Genomic DNA, 24,625 nt, shown 5'->3' on the forward strand with positions numbered 1-24,625 from the left:
ACCAGAGGTACCACTGGACTGGACTAAATTTAGCAGCCAGGCTAAATTTTTGCCCTCTTCCCACAAACAGTGATTTTTCTTTTAGATAATAGTTACTGGGTTTCGTTGATGATGAACTGCTTTTTATTTTATTTTACGGTGTTTCCACTTCTTTTCTCACATTGCACTGTGATTTGTTAATTTCTTAGATGTAGATAAATGTGGTAACTTCTCAATGCATAAATAAAAATCCCCAAAAATCTGATTGTCACATTAAGTTATAAGAGGAAGGGTCGTGGCTCAGCAACAAAGCACCTGCATGGCATGCAGAGGGTTCTGGGTTCAATCCTGACATTTCTAGGTAGGACTGCAGTAAGTGCCCTGACTAAAATCCTGAAGACCCACCACCGGCCAGTGTAGCTAAAAGTCCAGCATCTGTGAGGATGGCAGAGCTTCTCAGGACTCCCAACACCCCCCCCGGCCCTCAGAGCTGGACCTTAGTGTCCAGGCTGAACGATGGAGGTGGAGACGCTCTTTCAGGTATACTAGGCCTTTGGGGCCGTTTAGGGCTTTAGAGGTCAGCACCAACACTTTGAATTGTGCTCGGAAACATACTGGGAACCAATGTAGATCTTTCAGTGTTATATGGTCTCACTGCAAGGTTGTTAGGAGGATAAAATTGGGGGGGGGGGTGCAGACTGTGTATGCTACTCTAGCTTCTTGCAGGAAAGGCAGGAGATAAAGTTAATAATAATAATAATAATAATAATAATAATAATAATAATAATAATAATATAAAGTTAATAATAAGAAGAAGAAGAAGGAAGGAAGGAAGGAAGTTGCACTGCTCCAATGTCTGGGATCACTAATTGAGTGCACGATTGGAAAAGGCTAAATAATTGGGAATTGGAGCCGCAGTGTTTCAGAGATATACGGGGTTTTTTTAAAAAAATTATTATTATTATTCTTCAATGAAAACCAACAATACAATAATAAAAGAAACCTCATGATAATAATGGAATAATAAAAGGGATTTTATTAACAGCTGAACTTAAAACATTTTTTTAAAAATCATACTTCCCACACAAAATAAGACTTGAATTGAAAGGGCATGAAATTTATTTCTTGGGTCTCAGGTTTCTAAAAACTCATCAATTCCTAATAAGGTGTCCGATGAGCAGCTGTCAAAAAAAGGGCGAGGAGAGAAGTAGTCTAGAAGTAGCCCGGAAGTCCTTTCTCTGGGCAAGAGATGTACCGCTCTGCAGTTTTTTAAAAAAGTCTATGAGTCAGTTATGAAAGAGCCATTTCTGGGAAATCAGCTGAGTGTAAAGAAAGGAGAGTTTCGACTTCGCGGCCTGGGTGCTAGAGGGCGCTGCGAGACCCAAATACAGTGGTACCTCTGGTTAAGTACTTAATTTGTTCCGGAGGTCTGTTCTTAACCTGAAGCACCACTTTAGCTAATGGGGCCTCCCGCCACCGGAGCACGATTTCTGTTCTCATCCTGAAGCAAAGTTCTTAAACTGAAGCACTATTTCTGGGTTAGAGGAGTCTGTAACCTGAAGCATATGTAACCTGAAGTGTATGTAACCTGAGGTACCACTGTAGTTGAGATTTAGTAGAGTAGGAGGAGAAGCAACTTGAGAGAGGCGAATAAGCTTGTACAGTATATAAATATGGAGGAAATATATAGGGAGAAGTTTCTCTCTCCCTCCCTTGCTCGTATTATCGGGATGTTTTTAATGCTTGATGTTTTATATAATTAATATTAATAATAATAATAATAATAATAATAACACTGCTTAGGTGCCCAAAGCATAGGGCTGTATTGCTATTCACTATATTATAGCCCCTCTTCTACAATAAATACCCAAATCAGCTTACAGAATAAGAAAGAACCTGAATTTATGAGTATGAGCAGCAAAATAACATGTTCTTGACTTAATATTTCTATTCCACTTTTCCACCAACAAATGCTGAGATCAAATTGGCTCACAATATTTAAACACAGCAAGCACTGCAATCCTTATACATACCATCAAACACAAGAACATATAAATAACGCAGCAAATTTGTCAAAACGATTGATTCAATTCAATAAAGTCATCGTAATTCAATATATCAGCAGATATTCGAAATCATTCATCAAAATGATCGACACAATTCAATAAAGTCATCGTAATTCAAAATACCAGATGATATCAGAAATCATCAAAATGATTAATACAATTAAACAAAGATCATAATTCAAAATAGCAGACGCCAGAAATCATTCATGAAATATGATCAATACAATTCAATAAAGTCACTGTGATTCAAGATACCATCAGACGATATCAGAAATCATCCAAATGATCAATATAATTGAATAAAGTCATTGTAATTCAAAATATCAGAATGAGCTGCTGAGCACCAGTCCACTGGCAGAGGAGATCTTCTGTCTGTCTTAATCTCAAATTATCCTCAGGTTTTAGAGTGATGTACGTCCGTTCTGGATTCAGTAAAACTGCCACAAATATCCCCCAAACTTTGGATGGCCCAAATCCTCATCCGCAGAGGCATCCCAGGTGGTTACCAGTGTGGTGTAGCGGTTAGAGTTGTGGATTTGTATCCAAGAGACCCGGGTTCGAATCCTCACTAGGCCGTGAAGCGTCTCCGCCTGACCTACCCCACAGGGTTATTGTGGGAATTAAATGATGGGACGAGCAGCCAAGTTGCTGTCTCGCAATCAAAGCAAGAGCTGTTTGACAGGGCGAGGTCTCCCTGGGGAGGTGGCCTGGGGCGCTTGAGCTGAGATTCCTGCATTGGGGGGGGGGCGTTGGACTAGATGTCCCTGGGACATAGCTGTCAACTCTTTCTTGCGAGGAATCCTATTCGGAATAAGGGAATTTCCCTTAAAAAAAGGGGAAATGTTGACAGCTATGCCCTGGGACCCTTCCAACTCTGCAGTCCTAGGATTCTGCGTTCTGCTTTGCTGCAGCTTCTCCCCTCCCTTCCTACACCCTCCCTGCAAGGTAGGACAGGAAGAGCTGCCAGGGGAAGGAGGGAAGGAGGGGGCCATTCCCAGCGAGGAGCTGCAATTACAGTACAGTGGTACCTCAGGTTAAGAACTGAATTCGTTCCAGAGGTCCTTACAGTGGTACCTCGGGTTACATACGCTTTAGGTTACATACGCTTCAGGTTACAGACTCCACTAACCCAGAAATAGTACCTCGGGTTAAGAACTTAATTCGTTCCAGAGGTCCTTACAGTGGTACCTCGGGTTACATACGCTTTAGGTTACATACGCTTCAGGTTACAGACTCTGCTAACCCAGAAATAGTACCTCGGGTTAAGAACTTTGCTTCAGGATGAGAACAGAAATCCTGCTCCGGCAGAGCGGCAGCAGTGGGAGGCCCCATTAGCTAAAGTGGTGCTTCAGGTTAAGAACAGTTTCAGGTTAAGGATGGAACTCCGGAACGAATTAAGTACTTAACCCGAGGTACCACTGTACTTAACCTGAAACTGTTCTTAACCTGAGGTACCACTTTAGCTAATGGGGCCTCCTGCTGCTGCTGCTGCTGCGCCGCCGAAGCCCGATTTCTGCCCTCATCGTGAAGCAAAGTTCTTAAGCCGAGGTACTATTTCTGGGTTAGCTCAGTCTGTGTAACCTGAAGCGTCTGTAACCCGAGGTACCATTGTACAGTACTTTCTCTTTCCCTCGCCAGCCTCGCTCCCAAACTTGCGCCTCGAGGTCTGCCCGGCGACTGATGCCGCCATCTGCGCGCCGATTTCTGATTGGCGGAATATTTCCCCCTCGCCCAATCCCGGCTCGCTCCGCTGCTGGTTCCGCGGGCGGGGCGGAGAGCGGGTCTCAGAACGACGGAGGGAGAACGCCTTCGTTGCAGGAGGACAAAAACCGAACGCCGTTTTGGGGGCAGATGGGGGTCCTCCTCCTCCTCCTCCTCCTCCGCTGGCCCCCCCTGATCCTATGGGTGGCTGCCCCCCTGCTGCTGCTCCTGGACTGCGCAGGTCAGTACCTCGGGGGTCAAACTGGGGGGCGGAGGACCTTTGCCAGGGGCGGGGCGGGGCGGGTGTTTCCAGCCCGGATCCCTCCGTAAATATCCTTCCCTGGGGACTTTGTGCGCTTTGTATGCCGCCCGGGGCAGAGAGCGCAGCCTTGCTCGGCTCGCAGAAAGGAGCCAGCCCTGCGAGGGCGGCAGGATCAATGGCGTGGGAAGCGACTCGCCCCTCGCACGTGGAGGATACGTGAGAATCATAGCACGGAAGAAGGGATAGAAGCAGTGGCCGTGGGGGGTGCAGGGGGGGCCGGCTGCACCGGGCGCAGCATCTGGGGGTTAGGGTTAGGGGGCGCAAATCCACGGGTTAGGGGGCGCAAATCCACGGGTTAGGGGACGCAAATCCACGGGTTAGGGGGCGCAAATCCACGGGTTAGGGGGCGCAAATCCACGGGTTAGGGGGCGCAAATCCACGGGTTAGGGGGCGCAAATCCACGGGTTAGGGGGCGCAAATCCACGGGTTAGGGGGCGCAAATCCACGGGTTAGGAGGCGCAAATCCACGGGTTAGGGGGCGCAAATCCACGGGTTAGGGGGCGCAAATCCACGGGTTAGGGGGCGCAAATCCACGGGTTAGGGGGCGCAAATCCACGGGTTAGGGGACGCAAATCCACGGGTTAGGAGGCGCAAATCCACGGGTTAGGGGGCGCAAATCCACGGGTTAGGGGGCGCAAATTACTTGCCTTGCCCCAGGTGCTGACAACCCACGCTACGCCACTGGATAGAAGGGACCCTGAGGTCATCCAGTCCAACCCCCGTGACGGAGGGATCCCCTGGCCCGCAACTGCCAAATACTCTGCTGGTCGATCGTTTCTTTTCTCTGGCACGATCGCCACCCGTTTGTGCCGCTTTCCCCCTCAAATTCCGCTTGCGCTGCCTGCCCCCAAAATGCAGAATTTGAAAGTGGAGTTGCCTTTAGAAAAGCTTTTGCATATCCAGTAATATTATTATTATTCTTTACTAAATTGTTTACTGAATTTCTGTACTGCCCTCCACCCGAGGATTACAGGGCAGTTTACAATATAAAAACATAAGGCATAACAAAAAATTCCTTCCAGTAGCACCTTAAAGACCAACTAAGTTAGTTCTTGGTATGAGCTTTCGTGTGCATGCACACTTCTTCAGATACAGATATGTTGTGTATCTGAAGATATGTTGTGTATCTGAAGAAGTGTGCATGCACACGAAAGCTCATACCAAGAACTAACTTAGTTGGTCTTTAAGGTGCTACTGGAGAGGGTACGGAGAGTGGCGTGGTGCTGAGAGTAGACCGCTACCTCAGTAGAGCGAAGCCGCAAGCCATGGCCGGAGAGCGCTGACTTTCTTCCCAAAATTTGGACTGGATAACAAAGGACCCGTGAGTAGTGGAATTTGGACTTTAAAAATTTTATCCTGTGAATTCGGCACGATCGGGGGATGTGTTAAAGGGAAGTCCGCACCCCCTCTACTTATAGACGTTTTAAAGCAAGGAACGGAGAATTAAGGCGGAATGAATACTGTTTTGAGGATTTAAAAGTTTCTCACAAATTTGATAGAACAAGATTTTTGTGCTGGAGAGAAAGGGAATTTGGAACTTTGTGTGTATCCCCCCCAAAAAACCCGGGAGTGTCCTATTTGGGTCCCGGAGGAAGAAGTGAAAGGAGTTTGACAGCTGTCAAAGAAGCTGTCAAACGGGCGGACAAAGTAAAGAATTTTGCTATTTAATAACTCGTGGAATTAAAGCTGATACATTTGGACTGAGGCGATTGGAAACAAAGTATTGATAACAACAAAGTAACAGATTATTGGAAAAGGACTACTAAATAACTGAAAGCCCCCTAGGGGGAATTAGTGACATTACAATGGCTGCAGAGGGAAAATTACTGGCGGAGATAGAAAAAATGTTTTTTCTCGTGGGAATCCTGCAGGAGCAGAGTATGGCCTTGAGTAAAGTTTTTATGACCTTGAATCCTGAAACAAACAACTCTGCTGAATGCACAAAGGAGATGTACGATAAAAATTCTGCAGCTGAGCAGGAAGAGATGCCTTTGGAATTGACAGAGAAAAAAGAAGGAGTTCAGACACTACAAGTGGAAAATATCAACCAGAAATCTGCAGCGTTAGAGTATGAGCAAGAAGACCTCTGGATTACAGATCTGCGAAAGATGAGAAAGAAGAAGAGAGAAGCCCCTGGAGTACTTGGAATATTAAAACTAGAAAGAACAAAGCAATATGATTGGGACTTTTCTCTTGAGTATGGAAAACTAGATGGTCTTTCGCAGCAAACACTCTTCAACATTCTGAATGAAAGAAAATATGATCTGACTCTGACTGAACTCCTTTGGGGTCTTAGGACCATCAAAGAGGACTACCAATATAGCTGGCAGAGAGGGACTGACAGAGAATCAGACGCCTCGGACGTGAGGAATCCGGGCTAGAAATATTTTTTGTTTGTTTTCTGGACATTTGTCTAGGAAGGGACAGAAACCGGGGCAGGGGGGGGAGAGAATAGAATTATAAAATATTATGTTTTGTTTTACTTGGTCAATGTGACCTATAATTAATATAATAAAGGGAAAATTTGTGAAGGGGAAGTTAGATCGACCTTAAAAAAAAAAGAAAATAATGATTATAAGAGAATTGGATAGTTGAATACAGATAAACAAAAGATTTTAATTTTTAAAAGCAATGTGAATATCTTTAAGAGGTTAGGTAAGAACTTGCTGAATTAATTTCCGAATTGGGATGTAAGGGGAGGGGGTGGGGGGAAGTCAATGAAAGTGGGTAAAGAAACTTAGGGTATGTAATTGTATTTGTGTGTTTGTTTGTCTTTGTCTTTGTGTGTGTGTCTGTTGTTATAAAATGTAAAAACCCAATAAAAATTATTTAAAAAAAAAAAAAAGAGAATCATAGCACGGAAGAAGGGATAGAAGCAGTGGCCGTGGGGGGTGCAGGGGGGGCCGGCTGCACCGGGCGCAGCATCTGGGGGTTAGGGTTAGGGGGCGCAAATCCACGGGTTAGGAGGCGCAAATCCACGGGTTAGGGGGCGCAAATCCACGGGTTAGAGGGCGCAAATCCACGGGTTAGGGGGCGCAAATCCACGGGTTAGGGGGCGCAAATCCACGGGTTAGGGGGCGCAAATCCACGGGTTAGGGGGCGCAAATCCACGGGTTAGGGGGCGCAAATCCACGGGTTAGGAGGCGCAAATCCACGGGTTAGGGGGCGCAAATCCACGGGTTAGGGGGCGCAAATCCACGGGTTAGGGGGCGCAAATCCACGGGTTAGGGGGCGCAAATCCACGGGTTAGGGGACGCAAATCCACGGGTTAGGAGGCGCAAATCCACGGGTTAGGGGGCGCAAATCCACGGGTTAGGGGGCGCAAATTACTTGCCTTGCCCCAGGTGCTGACAACCCACGCTACGCCACTGGATAGAAGGGACCCTGAGGTCATCCAGTCCAACCCCCGTGACGGAGGGATCCCCTGGCCCGCAACTGCCAAATACTCTGCTGGTCGATCGTTTCTTTTCTCTGGCACGATCGCCACCCGTTTGTGCCGCTTTCCCCCTCAAATTCCGCTTGCGCTGCCTGCCCCCAAAATGCAGAATTTGAAAGTGGAGTTGCCTTTAGAAAAGCTTTTGCATATCCAGTAATATTATTATTATTCTTTACTAAATTGTTTACTGAATTTCTGTACTGCCCTCCACCCGAGGATTACAGGGCAGTTTACAATATAAAAACATAAGGCATAACAAAAAATTCCTTCCAGTAGCACCTTAAAGACCAACTAAGTTAGTTCTTGGTATGAGCTTTCGTGTGCATGCACACTTCTTCAGATACAGATATGTTGTGTATCTGAAGATATGTTGTGTATCTGAAGAAGTGTGCATGCACACGAAAGCTCATACCAAGAACTAACTTAGTTGGTCTTTAAGGTGCTACTGGAAGGAATTTTTTGTTTTGACTATGGCAGACCAACACGGCTACCTATCTGTAACTAAGGCATAACAAAATAGCAAACAAAATTATCACACACACACACAAACTGCCATAGTTTAATCAGTCTAAGGCCTAGATGAAGACTACCTTTCCTCCCCTGCTGTCTCCCTGGGGAGAGCATTCCACAAATGGGGAGTCACCACAGAAAAGGGAATAATAATGATTTATTATTATTATTATTATTATTATTATTATTATTATTATTATTATGACACTCAGCCAGAGTTGTGCCAGCCACTGTGGGCGGCAGCTTCCAGCAAATGATAAAGACGTAGTAAACTAGGGTTGCCATATTTCAAAAAGTGAACATCTGTTGAGGTTTTTTTGGGGGGGGGGTGGGGAGCATTGACCAAAGTTGTTTAGCTTTTTTGAACGATTTTAAATTAAATTCACCAAAATCTACACTTCTGACAGGCTGTCATACGTCCAGGATATTTCAGCATTTTCCGCCTGGATGCTGAATACCTAAAATTCTGGACATATGGCAACCCTGGTAAAACATTACACATTAAAAGGCTTCCCTGAACAAGGCTGCCTTCAAATGTCTTCTAAAGGTTATATGGTTACTCATCTCCTTGACATCTGATGGGAGGGTGTTCCACAAGGAGGGCATAGCTGTCAACGTTTCTCTTTTTTTTAAGGGAAATTTCCTTATTCCGAATCGGATTCCTTGCAAGAAAAGGGAAAAGTTGTCAGCTTTGCAGGGAGGGTGCCAACACCGAAAAGGCCTGGTTCCCTGTAACCTTACAGTGAGGGAACCACCAGAAGGCCTTCAGAGCTGGACCTCAGTGTCTGTGCAGAACAAAGGGGGTGGAGACGCTCCTTCAGGTATAATAATAATAATAATAAATTTTATTTATATCCCGCCCTCCCCAGCCGAAGCCGGGCTCAGGGCGGCTAACAATAATCAAATAATCAAACAATCAAATAATCACACATTCTAAAAATATTTCATTATAAAAATTTATTAAAATCAAATTAATGGCAACCGATTAAGCAAAATTATGTGCAGGTTGCCAGAGGAGGGAGTCAGGCTGCGCCCTGACCAAAGGCCTGGTGGAACAACTCTGTCTTGCAGGCCATGCGGAAAGATGTCAGGTCCCGCAGGGCCCTAGTCTCTTGTGACAGAGCGTTCCACCAGATTGGAGCCGCAGCCGAGAAGGCCCTGGCTCTAGTTGAGGCCAGCCTAACCTCTCTGAGGCCTGGGACCTTGAGGATGTTATTATTTGCAGACCGTAGGCCGTTTAGGGCTTTCAAGGTCAGCACCAACACTTTGAATTGTGCTTGGAAACGTACTGGGAGCCAATGTGGGTCTTTCAAGACCGGTGTTATATGGTCTTGGCGGCCGCTCCCAGTCACCAGTCTAACTGCTGCACCTTCAGCATCTAGATGTGTAGACAGCAGCACCTTCAGGGCATGTAGGTATCCCTTGCTGATTCTAGTATCCATCCGGTCAAGACCAGACCCGGAGGCAGGGGTAGTCCTTAAGCTTTTAATGTTTGATGGATTACTGTATTTTAATATTTTGTTGGAAGCTGCCCAGAGTGGGTGGGGTATAAATAATAAAGTATTATTATTATTATTATTATTATTATTATTATTATTATAAACAACGACTAAACCTGCCTCCTCGGTAATGACGTGGTCTGATCTCCTCCTACCCATGATCACTGAGATTGGTTGTCGCAGTGCATCCCCTCCTGTGGAACCTGCCCCAGACATTTAGTTGGCTGGGACCCACTCCCAAGTAGCCCTGCACCCCTACCGTTCTACCGGGACACTGAGGTCCAGTGCTGAGGGTCTTCTGGCGGTTCCCTCCCTGCAAGAAGCCAAGTTACAGGGAAGCAGGCAGAGGGCCTTCTCGGTAGTGGCACCCGCCCTGTGGAACGCCCTCCCACCAGATGTCAAAGAGAAAAACAACTACCAGACTTCTAGAAGACATCTGAAGGCGGCCCTGTTCAGGGAAGCTTTTAATGTTGGATGGATTACTGTATTTTAGTATTTTGTTGGAAGCCGCCCAGAGTGGCTGGGGAAGCCCAGCTAGATGAGTGGGGTATAAATAATAAATTATTGTTATTATTATTATTAATAATAATCCCATGATGGGGCCTGAATCCTGATTGGAAGAGGTCCAAATAGTCCGCATCCTCCAGGCATCCCTGGAGTGGGAAGAGAGAGAGGTTTTAAGGTTAGGTATGATTCACCTGCCCTTCACAGCTTTGCAGAAGAATATTACCTACAGTGGTACCTCGGGTTAAGAACTTAGTTTGTTCTGGAGGTCCGTTCTTACTCTGAAACTGTTCTTAACCTGAGGTACCACTTTAGCTAATGGGGCCTCCCGCTGCCGCCGTGCAATTTCTGTTCTCATCCTGAGGTAAAGTTCTTAACCTGAGGTACTACTTCAGGGTTAGTCTGTAACCTGAAGCATCTGTAACCTGAAGCGTCTGTAACCCGAGGTACCACTGTACTTGTGTTTGGTCCTTTTTTTAAGTGGTTGTGACTCCACCCCCCCCCCAAATGTCGTTTGCTTTTATTGCAAATAGTTTTGGAAATTGTTTAATGGAAAACTGGTATAAATACCGTATTTTTCGCTCTATAAGACGCACCAGACCACAAGACGCACCTAGTTTTTGGAGGAGGAAAACAAGAAAAAAAAAATCTGAATCTCAGAAGCCAGAAGAGCAAGAGGGATCGCTGTGCAGTGAAAGTAGCAATCCCTCTTGCTGTTCTGGCTTCTGGGATAGCTGTGCAGCCTGCATTCGCTCCATAAGACGCACACACATTTCCCCTTACTTTTTAGGAGGGAAAAAGTGAGTCTTATAGAGCAAAAAATACGGTATTTTACTATTATTATTATTCAGCTTATTTGCTGCTTGTTGCACATCAAAGTCTGTAAGTGACCCAGAAAGCTTTAAAAAACCTAAAGGCATAAAATTGGTTAATTCTCTGTCTTGTTAAGGTCACTCAATATCTGCCATGGGGTGCCAGCCCCCTTCCTGTCAGTTGCATGGGAGAGATGGGGAGGGGAGCAACTGGCCTTAGGTTCCTCCTCTTGGGGGACGTGGGACTGGCTTTGGGGCTTTTGGGGACCCACACGCAACTCCCAGCTTTCCTCTGAGCTCTTGTGATTTGAACTGGGAGAAAGTTCTCCAGGAGGTTCAGGCATCAGAACTGGGTCTCACTTGATCTTTCGTGAAAGGAAACTGAGCTGGAGGGAAGTAGCAGAAGGAAATATTTGTCTTGTGGGTTTCCGACTCCACCCACTCAAACCATCCAGCCTCTGTATTTCAACTCCATAGATGTTTTGAGTAGAGTCATACAGTAGTACCTCGGGTTACAGACGCTTCAGGTTACAGACTCCGCTAACCCCGAAATAGTACCTCAGGTTAAGAACTTTACCTCAGGATGAGAACAGAAATCGCATAGCGGTAGCGGGAGGCCCCATTAGCTAAAGTGGTACCTCAGGTTAAGAACAGTTTCAGGTTAAGAACAGACCTCCAGAACGAAATAAGTTCTTAACCCGAGGTACCACTGTATTTTGATTGTGTATTTTGTGATTTTATCCTGTGGGGTTGAAGTTGTCCACTGGGGCAGGGTGATATATTGATACATTGTCCAAAACGGGCTTTTAAGCCTGTATTGTGATACCGGTTTCATAATTCTAGACCTGTCATGAATCATGGAGTGGGTGGGTGCTGTGCAAAAATCACAATGCAGGGGAAACCGTGAAGGCAGCTGCTGCCTCTCCTTAGCTCCATCCTTATTTCAGACATCACAATATATTGGTATATTGTGATTTAATAATAATAATAATAATAATAATAATAATAATAATAATAATAATTTTTTATTTATACCCCGCCCTCCCCAGCCAAGGCCGGGCTCAGAGCGGCTTACAAGCAATAATAAAAACAAGTTGACTGATTACAACTTAAAAACAAAAATAAAATACAACATTAAAATAATGGAACATTAAAATATTAAAATGTAGCCTCATCGCAGGAGGAGAAGGAAAAGAAAGAAAAAAAGAGAGGGAGGGAGGGAATCAAATTGGCTCCAAGCCAAAGGCCAGGCGGAACAACTCTGTCTTACAGGCCCTGCGGAAAGAAATCAGATCCTGCAGGGCCCTGGTCTCATGAGACAGAGCGTTCCACCAGGCTGGAGCCAGTGTTGAAAAGGCCCTGGCTCTGGTTGAGGCTAATCTGACTTCCTTAGGGCCTGGGACCACTAGGGTGATATGTTTATATATTTAGCAGGTGATATGTTGCAGTGTTGAAAACCAGATGTCATCCAGATGTCTGCAACTCATCATCGCAGTCCCCACAGGGGTGGGGATGCGAGAAGCCTTTGCTAAGGCCCCCTTGCCCCCGAATCTCTCGCCAGGCCTTTGCCAGACATTGCTGTGGAGCTCTGATAATCTCGTGGGGTGGGGTCTAGGCAGAGACCATAATGGGTGTCAGAAGGAAGGTCCTAACTTGGTGCCCCCAAATGTGAGGCCATTGTTGGTATAAAATACTGAGATAGTCTGAGTCTTATATCCTGTCCTTCATCCAGGTGAGAATTGAGGGGTGTCAGTTTTTTCTTGGGGGGCGTGGAGTGGCCGTGGGGCTGATTGTGTATTCTGTAGGGCCGTGCCACTTGAGAATTTGCTGTAGCTCTCCACCACGGAGCCTTGTTCTCTTCCCTAAGGCACAAAGGGGCACATGTCCCTTCCCCGCTCTGTGTGCATTCATGGCAAGGTGTGGAGAGGGAGAAGGAGAGCAGGATGGTTGTGAACAAGGCAAAAGTTAATCCATCTTCCTTGATGGGGATGATCTGTGTTGGCTCCTTCCACCATCTAATGGCTAGTGTTGGTATAGCCTATGGGAAAGGGAGCTGCGCTGGAGAGTAATATAATTCATGGTACAGTGGTATCTCGGCTTTCGAACTTAATCCGTTGCAGAGGTCTGTTCTTAAACCACAACTGTTCTTAAACCGAGGCGTACTTTCCCTAATGAGGCCTCCCACCGCCGGTGCCCTTAGACCATTCAGCTTCCATTCATAGACCGAGGTAAAGTTCTCCAACCAAGACACTATTTCTGGTTTTGCGGAGTTTGTAAACCAAATTGTTCTTAAACAGGACTGTTCTTAAAGCGAGGTACCACTGTATTTATTCCGCAGAATACTGTATTTATTCCACTGTATTTATTCCACAGGATCGTAGAGTGGGAAGGGACCATGAGGGTCATCAGCAATGCAGGAATATTTTGCCCACCATGGGGCTCGAACCCATAACACTCTGGTTCAAAGCCCATCTCTGCCGTGAACTCCCCAGGGGAAGGGAATGAATTATAGGCGTTTGGGAGCACAACTTCCTGTCCTCCACAGTTCTGTCCACGATGACTGGGCCATTGCTGCAGGGTGTCAAGGAAATAAACAACTATCTGACTTCTAAAAAGACATCAGAAGGCAGTCCTGTATAGAGAAGTTTTTAATGTTTGATGTTTTACTGTGGTTTTACAAGCCACCAAAAGTGTCTGGAGCAACCCAGTCAGATGGGCAGCATATCAATTTACTACTGTTGTTATTGTTCTTGCTGCCTCAGCCTCACCTGCTTCATTTATAGGGCTGCCCCATAGCAGAAAGACTCTAGGAAGCCATTGTGGTTAGAGTGTTGGGACGAGGACCTTGGAGATTGAGATTCAAATCCCCACTCCGCCATGAAGCTCATTGGGTGACCTTGGAGGCAGTCACAGCCTCTTCACCTACCTCACAGGGTTGTGGTAGGGATTAACTGAGGAGGGGGGGTGAAAAAGGTGGGATCTAAATGCAGTGAATAAGCTCTGCTGAGCCGCTTAAGAAGTCTGGAGGGGCCAGCCAGATGGAGATGTCAGTCGCCAGCCTAGCATCCACAGATCTCCATGTGTGGTCGCAGTTGGACCCGTGCCGGTTGCAAAACATGCCTGGCGGATTTCAAACACTGATTGATGGGTATGTTGTGTCCTGGAATTAAAAACACGAGGCTTGGTGCAGATTCAACTTCTGCCCTTTCCCCCTTTCTTCCCAATCCCTTTGGGGCAGAAACTTGGCAGTGCAGAGCCTTCTCGGCGGTTGCCCCTCAAAGGGAAACAGAGATGGATTGTGGGGTCTGGCCAGGTGTGTGTGTGTGTGTGTGTGTGTGTGTGTGTTGTTGTTGTTTCCAGGTGTATCTACAGAGCACCTTTGCCTGCCCTCTTTTTTTTCTTCCCTTTGAGGCAGCCTTTAGGAGCTGCAAAGATTTATCCCCCTTCCCCTCCTTATGCCACAACACTCGAACTTTCTGTTCCCATGGCTCCTGATTCCCCCCAAATTTTGTTTTTTTACACTCCATCCCTCAATTCTCTCCCAGTTTGTTTGCAATTTTTCCATGAAAATGGAATATACCTCAAATAGGGGAATGGCAGTGGAGAAGCTATGAAATGTTTTGTTTTGATTCTACAGAGCATAGGTGCTGGGAAGGGGCATTGCTACAAACCCATTGCCATATACACCTCAGATCTTCCATTTGGGGGCTGCTGGATTGTCAGAGAGCCCTCAGCTGCAGGACCCCTAACACTGCCCCCTTTTCTCTTCCTTTCCAGGCTCCCTCTGTTCTGCTTCCTCTATGTTTAAGGGCAAGTGTGATGGGATAGTGAGCTGCTTGTGCGTAAAAGCTTGATCCCTCTGGGGTTTGGCTGGTCATCCAAACCGATGCACTAACGGAGCCCCCAAAGCATGACTCCGTCAGTCGCTGGTAGAATCTGACAGTGGGCGTCTACGGAATTTACGCCAACATAAAAGCTCTTTGACAGACATGCGCTTTCGAGACTCTCTGCGTGACAGTTTCCGGCGAAGGGTGGGCGTTCCCAACGGGGGTCCCGTTACCTCTCCACTACTCTCACTGGAAGCATCCCAGAGCCTCCCCTCCGCTGTGACTCCTGCACTCCCCCTGCTGGTTCCCTCTTCTACTGCAGATTCTCTCCTATTCTCCTGTAGCCTGTCCACCACCTGTCTCTCCGATGGCAGTTCCCTGACATCCACCTCCCCCCCAGGGCCCCCTTCACCCCCTCCCGCCTCCTCTCCCACTGGCGGTGAGGGCGGAAAGCCCCTGAAGGAACTCTCCTCGTCGTCCGAGGATTCTAACACTTCCAGCCACGGCGTACCGTCTCTCTCCCCGTCTTCCTCTTCTTCGTCGGAGTCGGCTTCTTCACCCACCCCTGACTCTGGGAACCCTTCAAACTCTCCTTCCTCATCGGTGGTCCCAAAGTGTTCCCTTCTAAATCGAGCCACGGGTTGCGGTTTTCTTGGGAAACGCTGATGAAATGTTTCTATTAAAACCTCGTCATTGACTACCTCTGCTGGTACCCAAGTGTTTTCCGACTCTGCTTCCCCCTCCCATTCTACCAGATATTCCACCTGATTCCCCTTCCACCTGGAATCAATGATTCCTGCCACGTTCATGTCGCGCTCTCTCTCTTCTATCACGGGCGTTTGGGTAGCCTCTCTCTCACGCTCCCCCCACTCGCGTCCCTCTCGGTACGGCGACAGTAATGACCTGTGAAATACTGGGTGTAATTTCATGTGACTGGGCAGCCTGAGTTTGAATGCCACTGGGTTGACCTGCTGTATGACCTCAAAGGGTCCCAATCTTTTGGGCCTCAATTTCTTACTCCCGCCCTTGAACGGTAGCCCTTGGGTGGACAACCACACCCGGTCCCCCACCCTTATAGTTTCACCTTCCCTCCTATTTCTGTCTGCTTGCTTCTTATATTCTTCCTTGGCTTTCTCTAAGTTAAGTTGAAGCTGACGGTGGATCGCCTCCATCTCTTCAAAAAAATATTCCGCCGCCGGCACGCTCCACCTCTCCCCTCCCTCTCCTGGGAATGCCCGGGGGTGACACCCATAATTTGCCAGGAAGGGACTCATCCCTGTGGACACGTTCTCCGCGTTGTTGTAGGCAAATTCTGCTAGAGGTAACTTATCCACCCAATCATTTTCTCTGTCTTTTACATAACACCTCAGGTATTGTTGTAAAACCCCATTTGCCCTTTCCGCTTGCCCATTGGTTTCTGGGTGCCGGGCAGTTGAGAAATTGAGTTCTACGTGCAGTAAGCTCATAAGTTTCCTCCAGAACCTGGAAGTAAATTGTTTCCCTCTGTCGCTGACCACCCTCAAGGGGGCGCCATGCAACTTGAAAATATGTTCTACAAACAACTTGGCGGTTTCCTCTGCTGTGACTGCATGTGAACAAGCTATAAAATGACACATCTTGGTTAATTGATCTACCACCACCATGACAGCTGTTTTGCCTTTGGATTTTGGCAGGTCCGTCATAAAATCTATGGATACTGCCTCCCATGGCCTTTCGGGCGTGGGTAAGGGTTGTAATAGCCCCGCTGGCGCCACCCTCTCTCCTTTCGCTCGCTGGCACCTGTCGCAACCCCTGACATATTCCCGTACGTCCTCCCTCACCTTGGGCCACCAAAACTCCCTGGTAACCAACCACATGGTTTTGTGCTGTCCAAAATGTCCCGCTGTGGGGCTGTCATGCAACTGCTTGAGTACTCTGCCCCTCAGTTCCCCGTCGGGTATGTACAGTGCCCCTTTGTAATACAACGCCCCGTTCTTTTCTTCGAACCCCCCTGTGTTCTCCTCTGTCCTCCGGAGCTCTCTGAGTTTCTCTTGGGCGTATTCATCTTTCTCCGTACCCTCTATCAGTTCCCTCTGCCCCACCAATGCCGCCCCACACACCCAGCGGTCTTCAGAGATTACATGCCTTGCCTCAGGCGCTCCCTCCCCCTCTAAGTACTCAGGTTTCCTGGAAAGAGCGTCCGCCCTCACGTTCTCGGAGCCGGGCACGTAACGAATCTCAAAGTGGAATTTGGAGAACTCCTGGGCCCATCTCACTTGTCTCTGGTTCAGCAATCGGGCTGTTCTCCAGTATTCCAGATTTTTGTGGTCAGTTCGGACTTGAACCTTGTGCTGCGCCCCAATCAGCAAGTGCCGCCATTTCCGGAATGCTTCATGAATGGCGAGCAGTTCTCGGTCGTACACTGTGTAGTTCCTCTCTGATTTGTTCAACTTCCGCGAGAAGAATGCACACGGTCTCCATTCAGACGTATCTTTTCCCGGCTGGAGAAGAACGGCCCCCACCGCTCGGTCTGACGCGTCAGTCTCCACTCTCATTGGTTGTTGTAGATCCACGTGCAAGAGTTGCTCTTCCGACGCAAACGCCTGCTTTAAGCGTTCGAACGCTTGTTGCGCTTCTCCCGTCCAAACAAATTTCTTTTTGCTACTAAGACAATCCGTGATGGGCGCTGTTAAATGGGCAAAGTTTTTGATGAACTTCCTATAGAAGTTTCCGAAGCCCAGGAACCTTTGCACGTCCTTCTTGGTCTTTGGTGTTTTCCATTCCAGTACCGCTTGAACCTTGCTGGGATCCATGGCCAATCCCTTGTCAGACAACCGGTACCCCAGGAATTCCACCTCCTTGGTATGAAACTGACACTTCTCCAGTTTCACCCACAGCCGGTTTTCTCGCAGCTTGCTCAGTACCTCTCTTACATCTCGCACATGCTGCTCCTCATTGTCTGAGTACACCAGAACGTCATCTAAGAACGCTACGCAGTTCTTGTAGAGCAGTGGCCCCAGGACGTGATTCATGAATGCTTGAAAACAGGCGGAGCCCCCTTGTAATCCGAAAGGCATAACGGTGTACTCAAAGGCCCCCAAGGGGGTGAACATAGTGGTCTTCCACTCATCCCCCTTTCTCACACGTATCAAGTTATATGCCCCCCTAAGGTCCAGCTTGGTAAAAATTTTCCCTTTTCTCACCCGTGTTAGAATGTCATCAATTCTGGGCATAGGGAAAGTCACTGGTTCTGACACTGCATTTAGGGCCCTGAAATCACATACAAGCCTGGGCTTGCCTGTGTTTTTTTTGTCCACAAAGAACACTGGGCTGCCCCCCACCGCTCGTGACTCTCTGATGAAACCTCGCTTGAGATTCTTGTCAATGAACTCCCTTAACTCCTGCATCTCACTGTCTGACATTGCATACAGCTTGCCCACTGGCAATTGTGCTCCTGGGAGTAAGGTAATTTGACAATCAAAGGGTCTGTGCGGGGGCAGTTTATCTGCTTCTTTTTCGCTGAATACGTCAAGCAAGTCAGCGTATTGTGGTGGCACCCTCCCTTTGTCCATCACTTCCATCACTGCTAGAGTGCCCCTGGTGCCTGCCTGAGCCTCTCCCTCCTTGCAGTGTTCTAGGCAATGTGCTGATCCAAAGGAAACCACTCTCTGATGCCAGCCTACTAGCGGATCGTGTAGCGCCAGCCAGCTCATACCCAAGATAATAGGAGCTCCTCCCAAGGTGGCTACGTTAAACGCTATCAGTTCGGTGTGTCGTGCCACCCTCATTATCATTGGTACAGTCTGTTGGCTCACTTCTCCTCCCAACAGCTCCCTCCCATCAATCGTGGTAACCTGCAAAGGCTTACTCAATGGGATAGTCTGTATTTGGTGTGCAGCTGCAAACTCTTTGCTCATGAAATTACATGAGCTACCTGAATCCAATAGCGCCTTTATCTTCAGTGGGTGTCCGTTTGCCAGTTCCAGCAACACCTCTATCACAAGCGCTGGTCTTGGAGGTTCCGGCGTGGGCACATTCATTACTCCCTGGCCTGGCTGCTGTGCCCTGATGTTGGCAACCAGGCGTTGGCTTTTACTGGCTCCGTGATTTCTTCTTCCTCCTTCCCCCCAACAGTTCCCGCCATCCCTTGCCATTCCTTCCTTTGCGGACAGACTCTGGCAAAGTGACCTGGCTGTTGGCAGAGATAGCATCGCTTGCCGCTCTTTCCCTCCTTCTTCCGCCCTTCACTGGTGTTTGAAACTGCGCGCGCGCGCGCTGTTCCAAGTTCCATCGGCTCTGCTGGCGGGAAAGGCTGCTCCGGAATCTCTGGAATGCGGAAGTCCTTCCAACGTTCCCCCTTTCCTTCCCGCTTTTCCATAGCTCTAGCTTCCTGGCGTGCCCCAATGGACAGCGCTGATTTAGTCAGCTGATCCATAGACTCCGCCCTAGGCGCCCGGGAAAGTTCATCTTTCACTGCCGGAGAGAGACCTTCTTCAAACAGCATTTGAATAGGTTCACTAGCAAGGTCCCACCCAAGTCTATGAATCAGCATGGTGAACTCAGTCCAGTACTCACGTACAGATCGGCTCCCCTGTTTACACGCCATTAACTGCCTGCGCACCACTCCCTGCTCGATCTCGCTGGAAAACATCAAGTCCATGGCGCGGAAAAACTTCATTGTGTCCTTTAAGATTTCATTATTGGCTGCCATCAGGGGCCGAACCCAGTCCCTCGCCCCTCCCTCTAGATGGCCAATCACGTACGCCACTCTAGAGTTCTCGTCGGGGAAGTCATCAAACAGTAGATTGAGAGCATATTGCATCTCTGTCCTAAAGGCTTGATAGTTCCGGGGATCCCCCCCAAATTTCTGCACCAGTCCAGGCACCCGTCTGGCAAGTGGGGTGGTCTTCCCCTTATCTGCATCTTGAGCCCTCCTCTCCTCGAGCCTCGCCGTTTGCAGTGCCAGCTGGACCTCCAACGCCCTGTACCTTTGTTCCAGGCTTGGATCTGCGCCAGCTCCCGCTCCTGCTCCTCCGGTTCCGGATGGTTCGCTCATGATGCCTTCTGCTTGCACAAGCTGCTTTCAAAGACTGTCAGATTGCTGTGATGGGATAGTGAGCTGCTTGTGCGTAAAAGCTTGATCCCTCTGGGGTTTGGCTGGTCATCCAAACCGATGCACTAACGGAGCCCCCAAAGCATGACTCCGTCAGTCGCTGGTAGAATCTGACAGTGGGCGTCTACGGAATTTACGCCAACATAAAAGCTCTTTGACAGACATGCGCTTTCGAGACTCTCTGCGTGACAGTTTCCGGCGAAGGGTGGGCGTTCCCAACGGGGGTCCCGTTACCTCTCCACTACTCTCACTGGAAGCATCCCAGAGCCTCCCCTCCGCTGTGACTCCTGCACTCCCCCTGCTGGTTCCCTCTTCTACTGCAGATTCTCTCCTATTCTCCTGTAGCCTGTCCACCACCTGTCTCTCCGATGGCAGTTCCCTGACAGCAAGTCTATAAGCTCCCCCAAACCCTGCTGAACTTTGGATCTCCTAATTTAGGGCTGCTGCCTGTAACACAGCAGGATTAGAGTGCTTCCTTCATCTGCAGGACCCCTAACTCTCTGCCCCTCTCTCTTCCTTTCCAGGCTCCACTTCTCACTCCCTGCGCTACTTCTACACATCCGTGTCTGAGCCTGGCCAGGGGCTGCCCCAGTTCATTGCTGTGGGGTACGTGGATGACCAGCCATTTGTTCAGTACGACAGTGACACCAAGGAGGCGCTGCCTCTGGTCCCCTGGATAAGGAAGGCGGAAAAGGAGGATCCTCAGTACTGGGAGATGAGCACGCAACTCTTTCAGGGCGCTGAGAAAGTGCTGTGGTGGAACCTGGCAACCCTGCAGACTCGCTTCAACCAGAGCGGAGGTGAGTGGAAGGCAGGAGAGGCAGAGACCCCCAATATTCATCTCTCTGGCGCTCAGGAGGCAAAGGGAGATGCCTGCTGATACGAAAGGGACGAGGTGATGGGCAGGATGTTCTCCAACCTGGGCAGAAGTCCTTCCCTCTCCCCTTCCAATCTGTACCTGCACTTTCTTAAAAAGATATATTTTTACTCTGCAAAAAGGCACTTGGGAATGAGCTGCAGGTCGGTTATATGATAATGGTCATCATCCTGATTTGTGAAATTGACCGATTGGGCCAGTCACTGTGCAAACCCCTGGCGAAGAGAAAAGGAGAATTGCTCTTTCCTTGAGAACCCATGCTGGGGCACGGATCTTGTTTTTTGGGGGGAACTGAGAAGGCGCTGTCCAGAGTGCTGGTCAATGAGGCCCAGCTGCTTTCTGATTACAGTTGTACCTTGGAATCCGTTCCAGAAGTCCATTTGACTTCCAAAACGTTCGGAAACCAAAGCCAATTGGAAGCTGCAGAAGCCTCATCGGACATTCGGCTTCCAAAATAACATTCGAAAACCAGAACACTCACTTCTGGGTTTCGATCGTTTGGGATCTGGAACATTCTGCTCCCAAGGCATTCGGGAGCTGAGGTACAACTGTACTGAGTTTACCAGGGATTGCCAACATTTGTTCAAGCAAGATAAAACTTTGCTTCCCCTGAGGGGAAAAAACAAAAACAAAACCCCTAACGTTCTCAGGGTGCTAAATTTTGTGTCATATTCTGGAAAACAAACACATTTCTGGAACTGTTGTGTGGTGGTTCAAAGTGAAAAGCAATGTATATTTGGCATTTAGAAACTGCAACAAAGATTTAACATAGTGGGGGGCGAGGTGGGAAAGATGGTGACTGTGATACAGCAGCGGTGAGAAAGCATCCTTAAAATCTTAAATTGCTACCTACATAAGCTAAATAAGCAAATTAGTTGAAATGAAGACGTTAGCTGCAGGATCATTCAGAGCGAGGGGTTTACATTCAGCCTATACTCAGACTTACAGTTGTCCAAATTGTCTGGCCTTGGCAGTCGAAGTGAAATTATTCAGCGTAGTAGTAATAATAATAATAATAATAATAATAATAATAAATTTTATTATTTAAACCCCACTCATCTGGTTGGGTTTCCCCAGCCACTCTGGGCGGCTCCCAACAGAATATTAAAAACACGATAAAACATCAAACATGAAAAACTTCCCTAAACAAGTTTTTACTCTGCCAACTATACGTCGGAATGTGTTCTGGATCAATATGAGTAGAAATTGTGACAGGATAAGAGGCATGAAGCAGTCTGGTGGACAGCTTTATTGGAAAAACTAACATGGAAACCATGGGTAGCAACAGGCCAAAAGGAAAACGATAATTTCTATGCAGTATGGGGCGATTTTATTGAACACACAGGTAGTGAGGCCCATGGGGGGGGTAGTGTTTGGGGTGGGTAACACAGTTTGGGATTCATTAAGTATACATTTTAACCTTTCAGATTGTTGCAGACATTATGTAGTCCTTCCCTTTAATGAGATTAGAGTACATGATGTGTTGTTTTATGATTTTTAAGGTTATGAGAATGTTTGAAATATATGCTGTGACAAATAAACTATTTTTAATTGGGGGGGGGAGAAAAAAAAAGAAACTGCAAAAAAAAAACCCCGGCCCCAAACAAACTCCAAGATCATAATCCAACACAGGAGTAAGTAAAAGAAGACTCATATATTTCAGTGAAATCAGGACTGCAATTCTATACACGGATATACCTGGAGTAAGTCTCACTGAACTCAGTGCTGCTTACTTCTGGTTAGCACACATATAATTGCACTGTAAACTACTCAGTTTTGTGTTGGATTATGGTTAAAAACTGAGTTGGGGGGGGGGAGAGATATAACATCCATTTCTTTCCATTTCCCCCTCATGGTTCACATGCTGCCTCTGACTCTTCCCTGAACCTGAGGTTGTTTCGCTGAAACTGAGAGTGTTTATTTTATATAGGGAATAGGGAATAGGGATTAGGGATGTTTTCGCTTGGCGCCTAGAGACATGTGATGCCATATATATCCTGTTCTGAACTTCTCTTTGCGTTCCTGGTCTGGTTCTGTCTCTTGCCTGGCATCACATGTCTCTATGCGCCAAGCGAAAACATCCCTATTCTCCCAGGCCTTTGGCTAATTCAACAATCTATGTTCTTTTAAACTGGAAGGGGCTGTGTGCTATTATTATTATTTATTTGTCTGCCTCTATGGTATACATTTTGGTGGTGTTCTCTTGTAAACCATCCTGTGGTCTTTGGATGAAGGCCGGTATAGAACTTGAATAAAGGAATAATAATCTCTCTCTTGTGCACACACAACTCTTGACATCTCGGGTGTTTCCTTCCACTCCCACCCGCAGGTTTTCCCTCCCTGCAGGAGATGCATGGTTGTGAGCTGAGGTCAGACGGGCGCAAAGAAGGTTATTGGCAGTTTGGCTACAATGGGAGGGACTTCATCGCCTTTGACAAGGAGACCCTCACCTGGATGGCAGCCGATACAGAGGCCCAAGTGACCAAGAGGAAGTGGGATCCTATCACGGCCCTGAACCAGTACTATAAAGCCTACCTGGAGGAGATTTGCATTGAGTGGCTGCAGAGACACCTGGACTATGGGAAGGAGACTCTGCTGAGGACAGGTGAGGGGGGCAGTGGGGGGTAGGGGGGCTTAGTGGGGCAGTTTTCCTTTAAGCTACCCCCCCCAACAGTCTTCCTTTTGGACCAAACAGCAAACACTTTTCTTGGTGGTGGTGGCAGAGGTTTGGGAGGAGAAAGGGGGTCATTTTAGACTATGATTGGGGGGGAGATGCTTAAAAACAGTCCCCCCCATGCCCCTTTGGCTAGAATAAGGGGTGGCAAAAGACAAATGGGGGAGGGGACACAAAGAAACAGCAGGGAAGGGGCCAGTAAAGCAAAATGCAATTTAAATTAAATAAAAAAAGAAAATTGAAATGGACAGATTTGAGGGGAGATACAGAAAACCTCTTGCCTTTAAAGTCTTTAAAACTAGATAAAAAAATAGAAAATGTGTGGGGAGCCCATAAAATATGTCTTAGAGGGCAGGATGCAGCCCCCTCACTAAAACTGTAGGTTAGCAGAAAATCTGCACATGGTGAGAGAGTATGGGAGTTCCCACTTCTACCTTATTATATACAGTGGTGCCCCACAAGACAAATGCCTCGCAAGACGAAAACCCCGCTAGACGAAAGGGTTTTCCGTTTTGGAGGCGCTTCGCAAGATGAATTTCCCTGTGGGCTTGCTTCGCAAGACGAAAATGTTTTGCGAGTTTTTCCGCCTTTTTTCCCCTTCCCCCCCTTTTCTAAGCCGCTTATCGCTAAGCCGCTAATAGCGCTAAGCTGCTATAGTGGTGCCGCGCAAGACGAATGCCTCGCTAAACGAAAAACCCGCAAGACGAAAGGGTTTTCCGATTTTTAGCGGCTTCACAAGACGAATTTCCCTATGGGCTTGCTTTGTAAGACGAATGCCCATAGGGAAATCTCCGGGGACAGCGGGGAAGCGCAGCGCGCCTTCTCCTCTGGTCCCGGACCTGTCCTGAAGGCTTGCGGTGGGAGGAAGGTTTTCCTCCCCACCGCCAACATTCAGAACAGCAGTGGGGAGGAAAGCCCTCCTCCCACCGCAAGCCCTTCTCCCCCGCCAGCCTTCAGAAGAGTTCCCCGCAGGGCTCTCCAAGCTGTGGATAGCAGCCTGCTGCCCCTATCCGCAGCTTGGAGAGCCCTGCGGGGAAGTCCTGCAGGGCTCCCCAAGCTGCAAATGTCTGCCCCGCGCGTGGGGCGCTCTGCTTCAGAGCGCCCCTCGCGCCGGGCAGCAGGCTGCTATCCGCAGTCTAGGCAGCCCTGCAGGAACTCTTCTGAAGGCTGGCGGCGGGAGGAGGGCTTTTTTCCCCACTGCCAGACTTCAGAAGGCTGTTCTGAAGGCTGGCGGTGGGGAGAAAAGTCCTTCTCCCCCCGCCAGCCTTCAGTCTGTCCCCTTCAGTCTGTCCCCGGACCTGGTCAGCCTTCAGTCTGTCCCCGGAC

At 48.0% G+C, this 24,625-nt stretch overlaps 1 protein-coding gene across 9 annotated transcripts in view; it reads left to right on the forward strand.

The window, feature by feature from the left end:
- Nucleotides 1-3,710: 3,710 nt before the first annotated feature.
- The window catches only part of LOC309337008 (major histocompatibility complex class I-related gene protein-like), a 56,044-nt gene continuing 35,129 nt past the window's right edge, over nt 3,711-24,625 (forward strand). For all 9 annotated transcript variants that reach the window (XM_081853619.1, XM_081853621.1, XM_081853616.1 and 6 more), the window contains exons 1-3: nt 3,711-3,987; nt 20,273-20,548; nt 22,955-23,230. In XM_081853619.1, the coding sequence (XP_081709745.1) occupies nt 3,726-3,987; nt 20,273-20,548; nt 22,955-23,230 (814 nt within the window). In that variant the 5' untranslated portion in view covers nt 3,711-3,725. The remainder of the gene's footprint in view (nt 3,988-20,272; nt 20,549-22,954; nt 23,231-24,625) is intronic.

This window comes from Podarcis erhardii (genome assembly GCF_964252035.2).
Source record: "Podarcis erhardii genome assembly, chromosome: 2".
In the NCBI taxonomy this organism is placed as follows: Eukaryota; Metazoa; Chordata; class Lepidosauria; order Squamata; family Lacertidae; genus Podarcis; species Podarcis erhardii.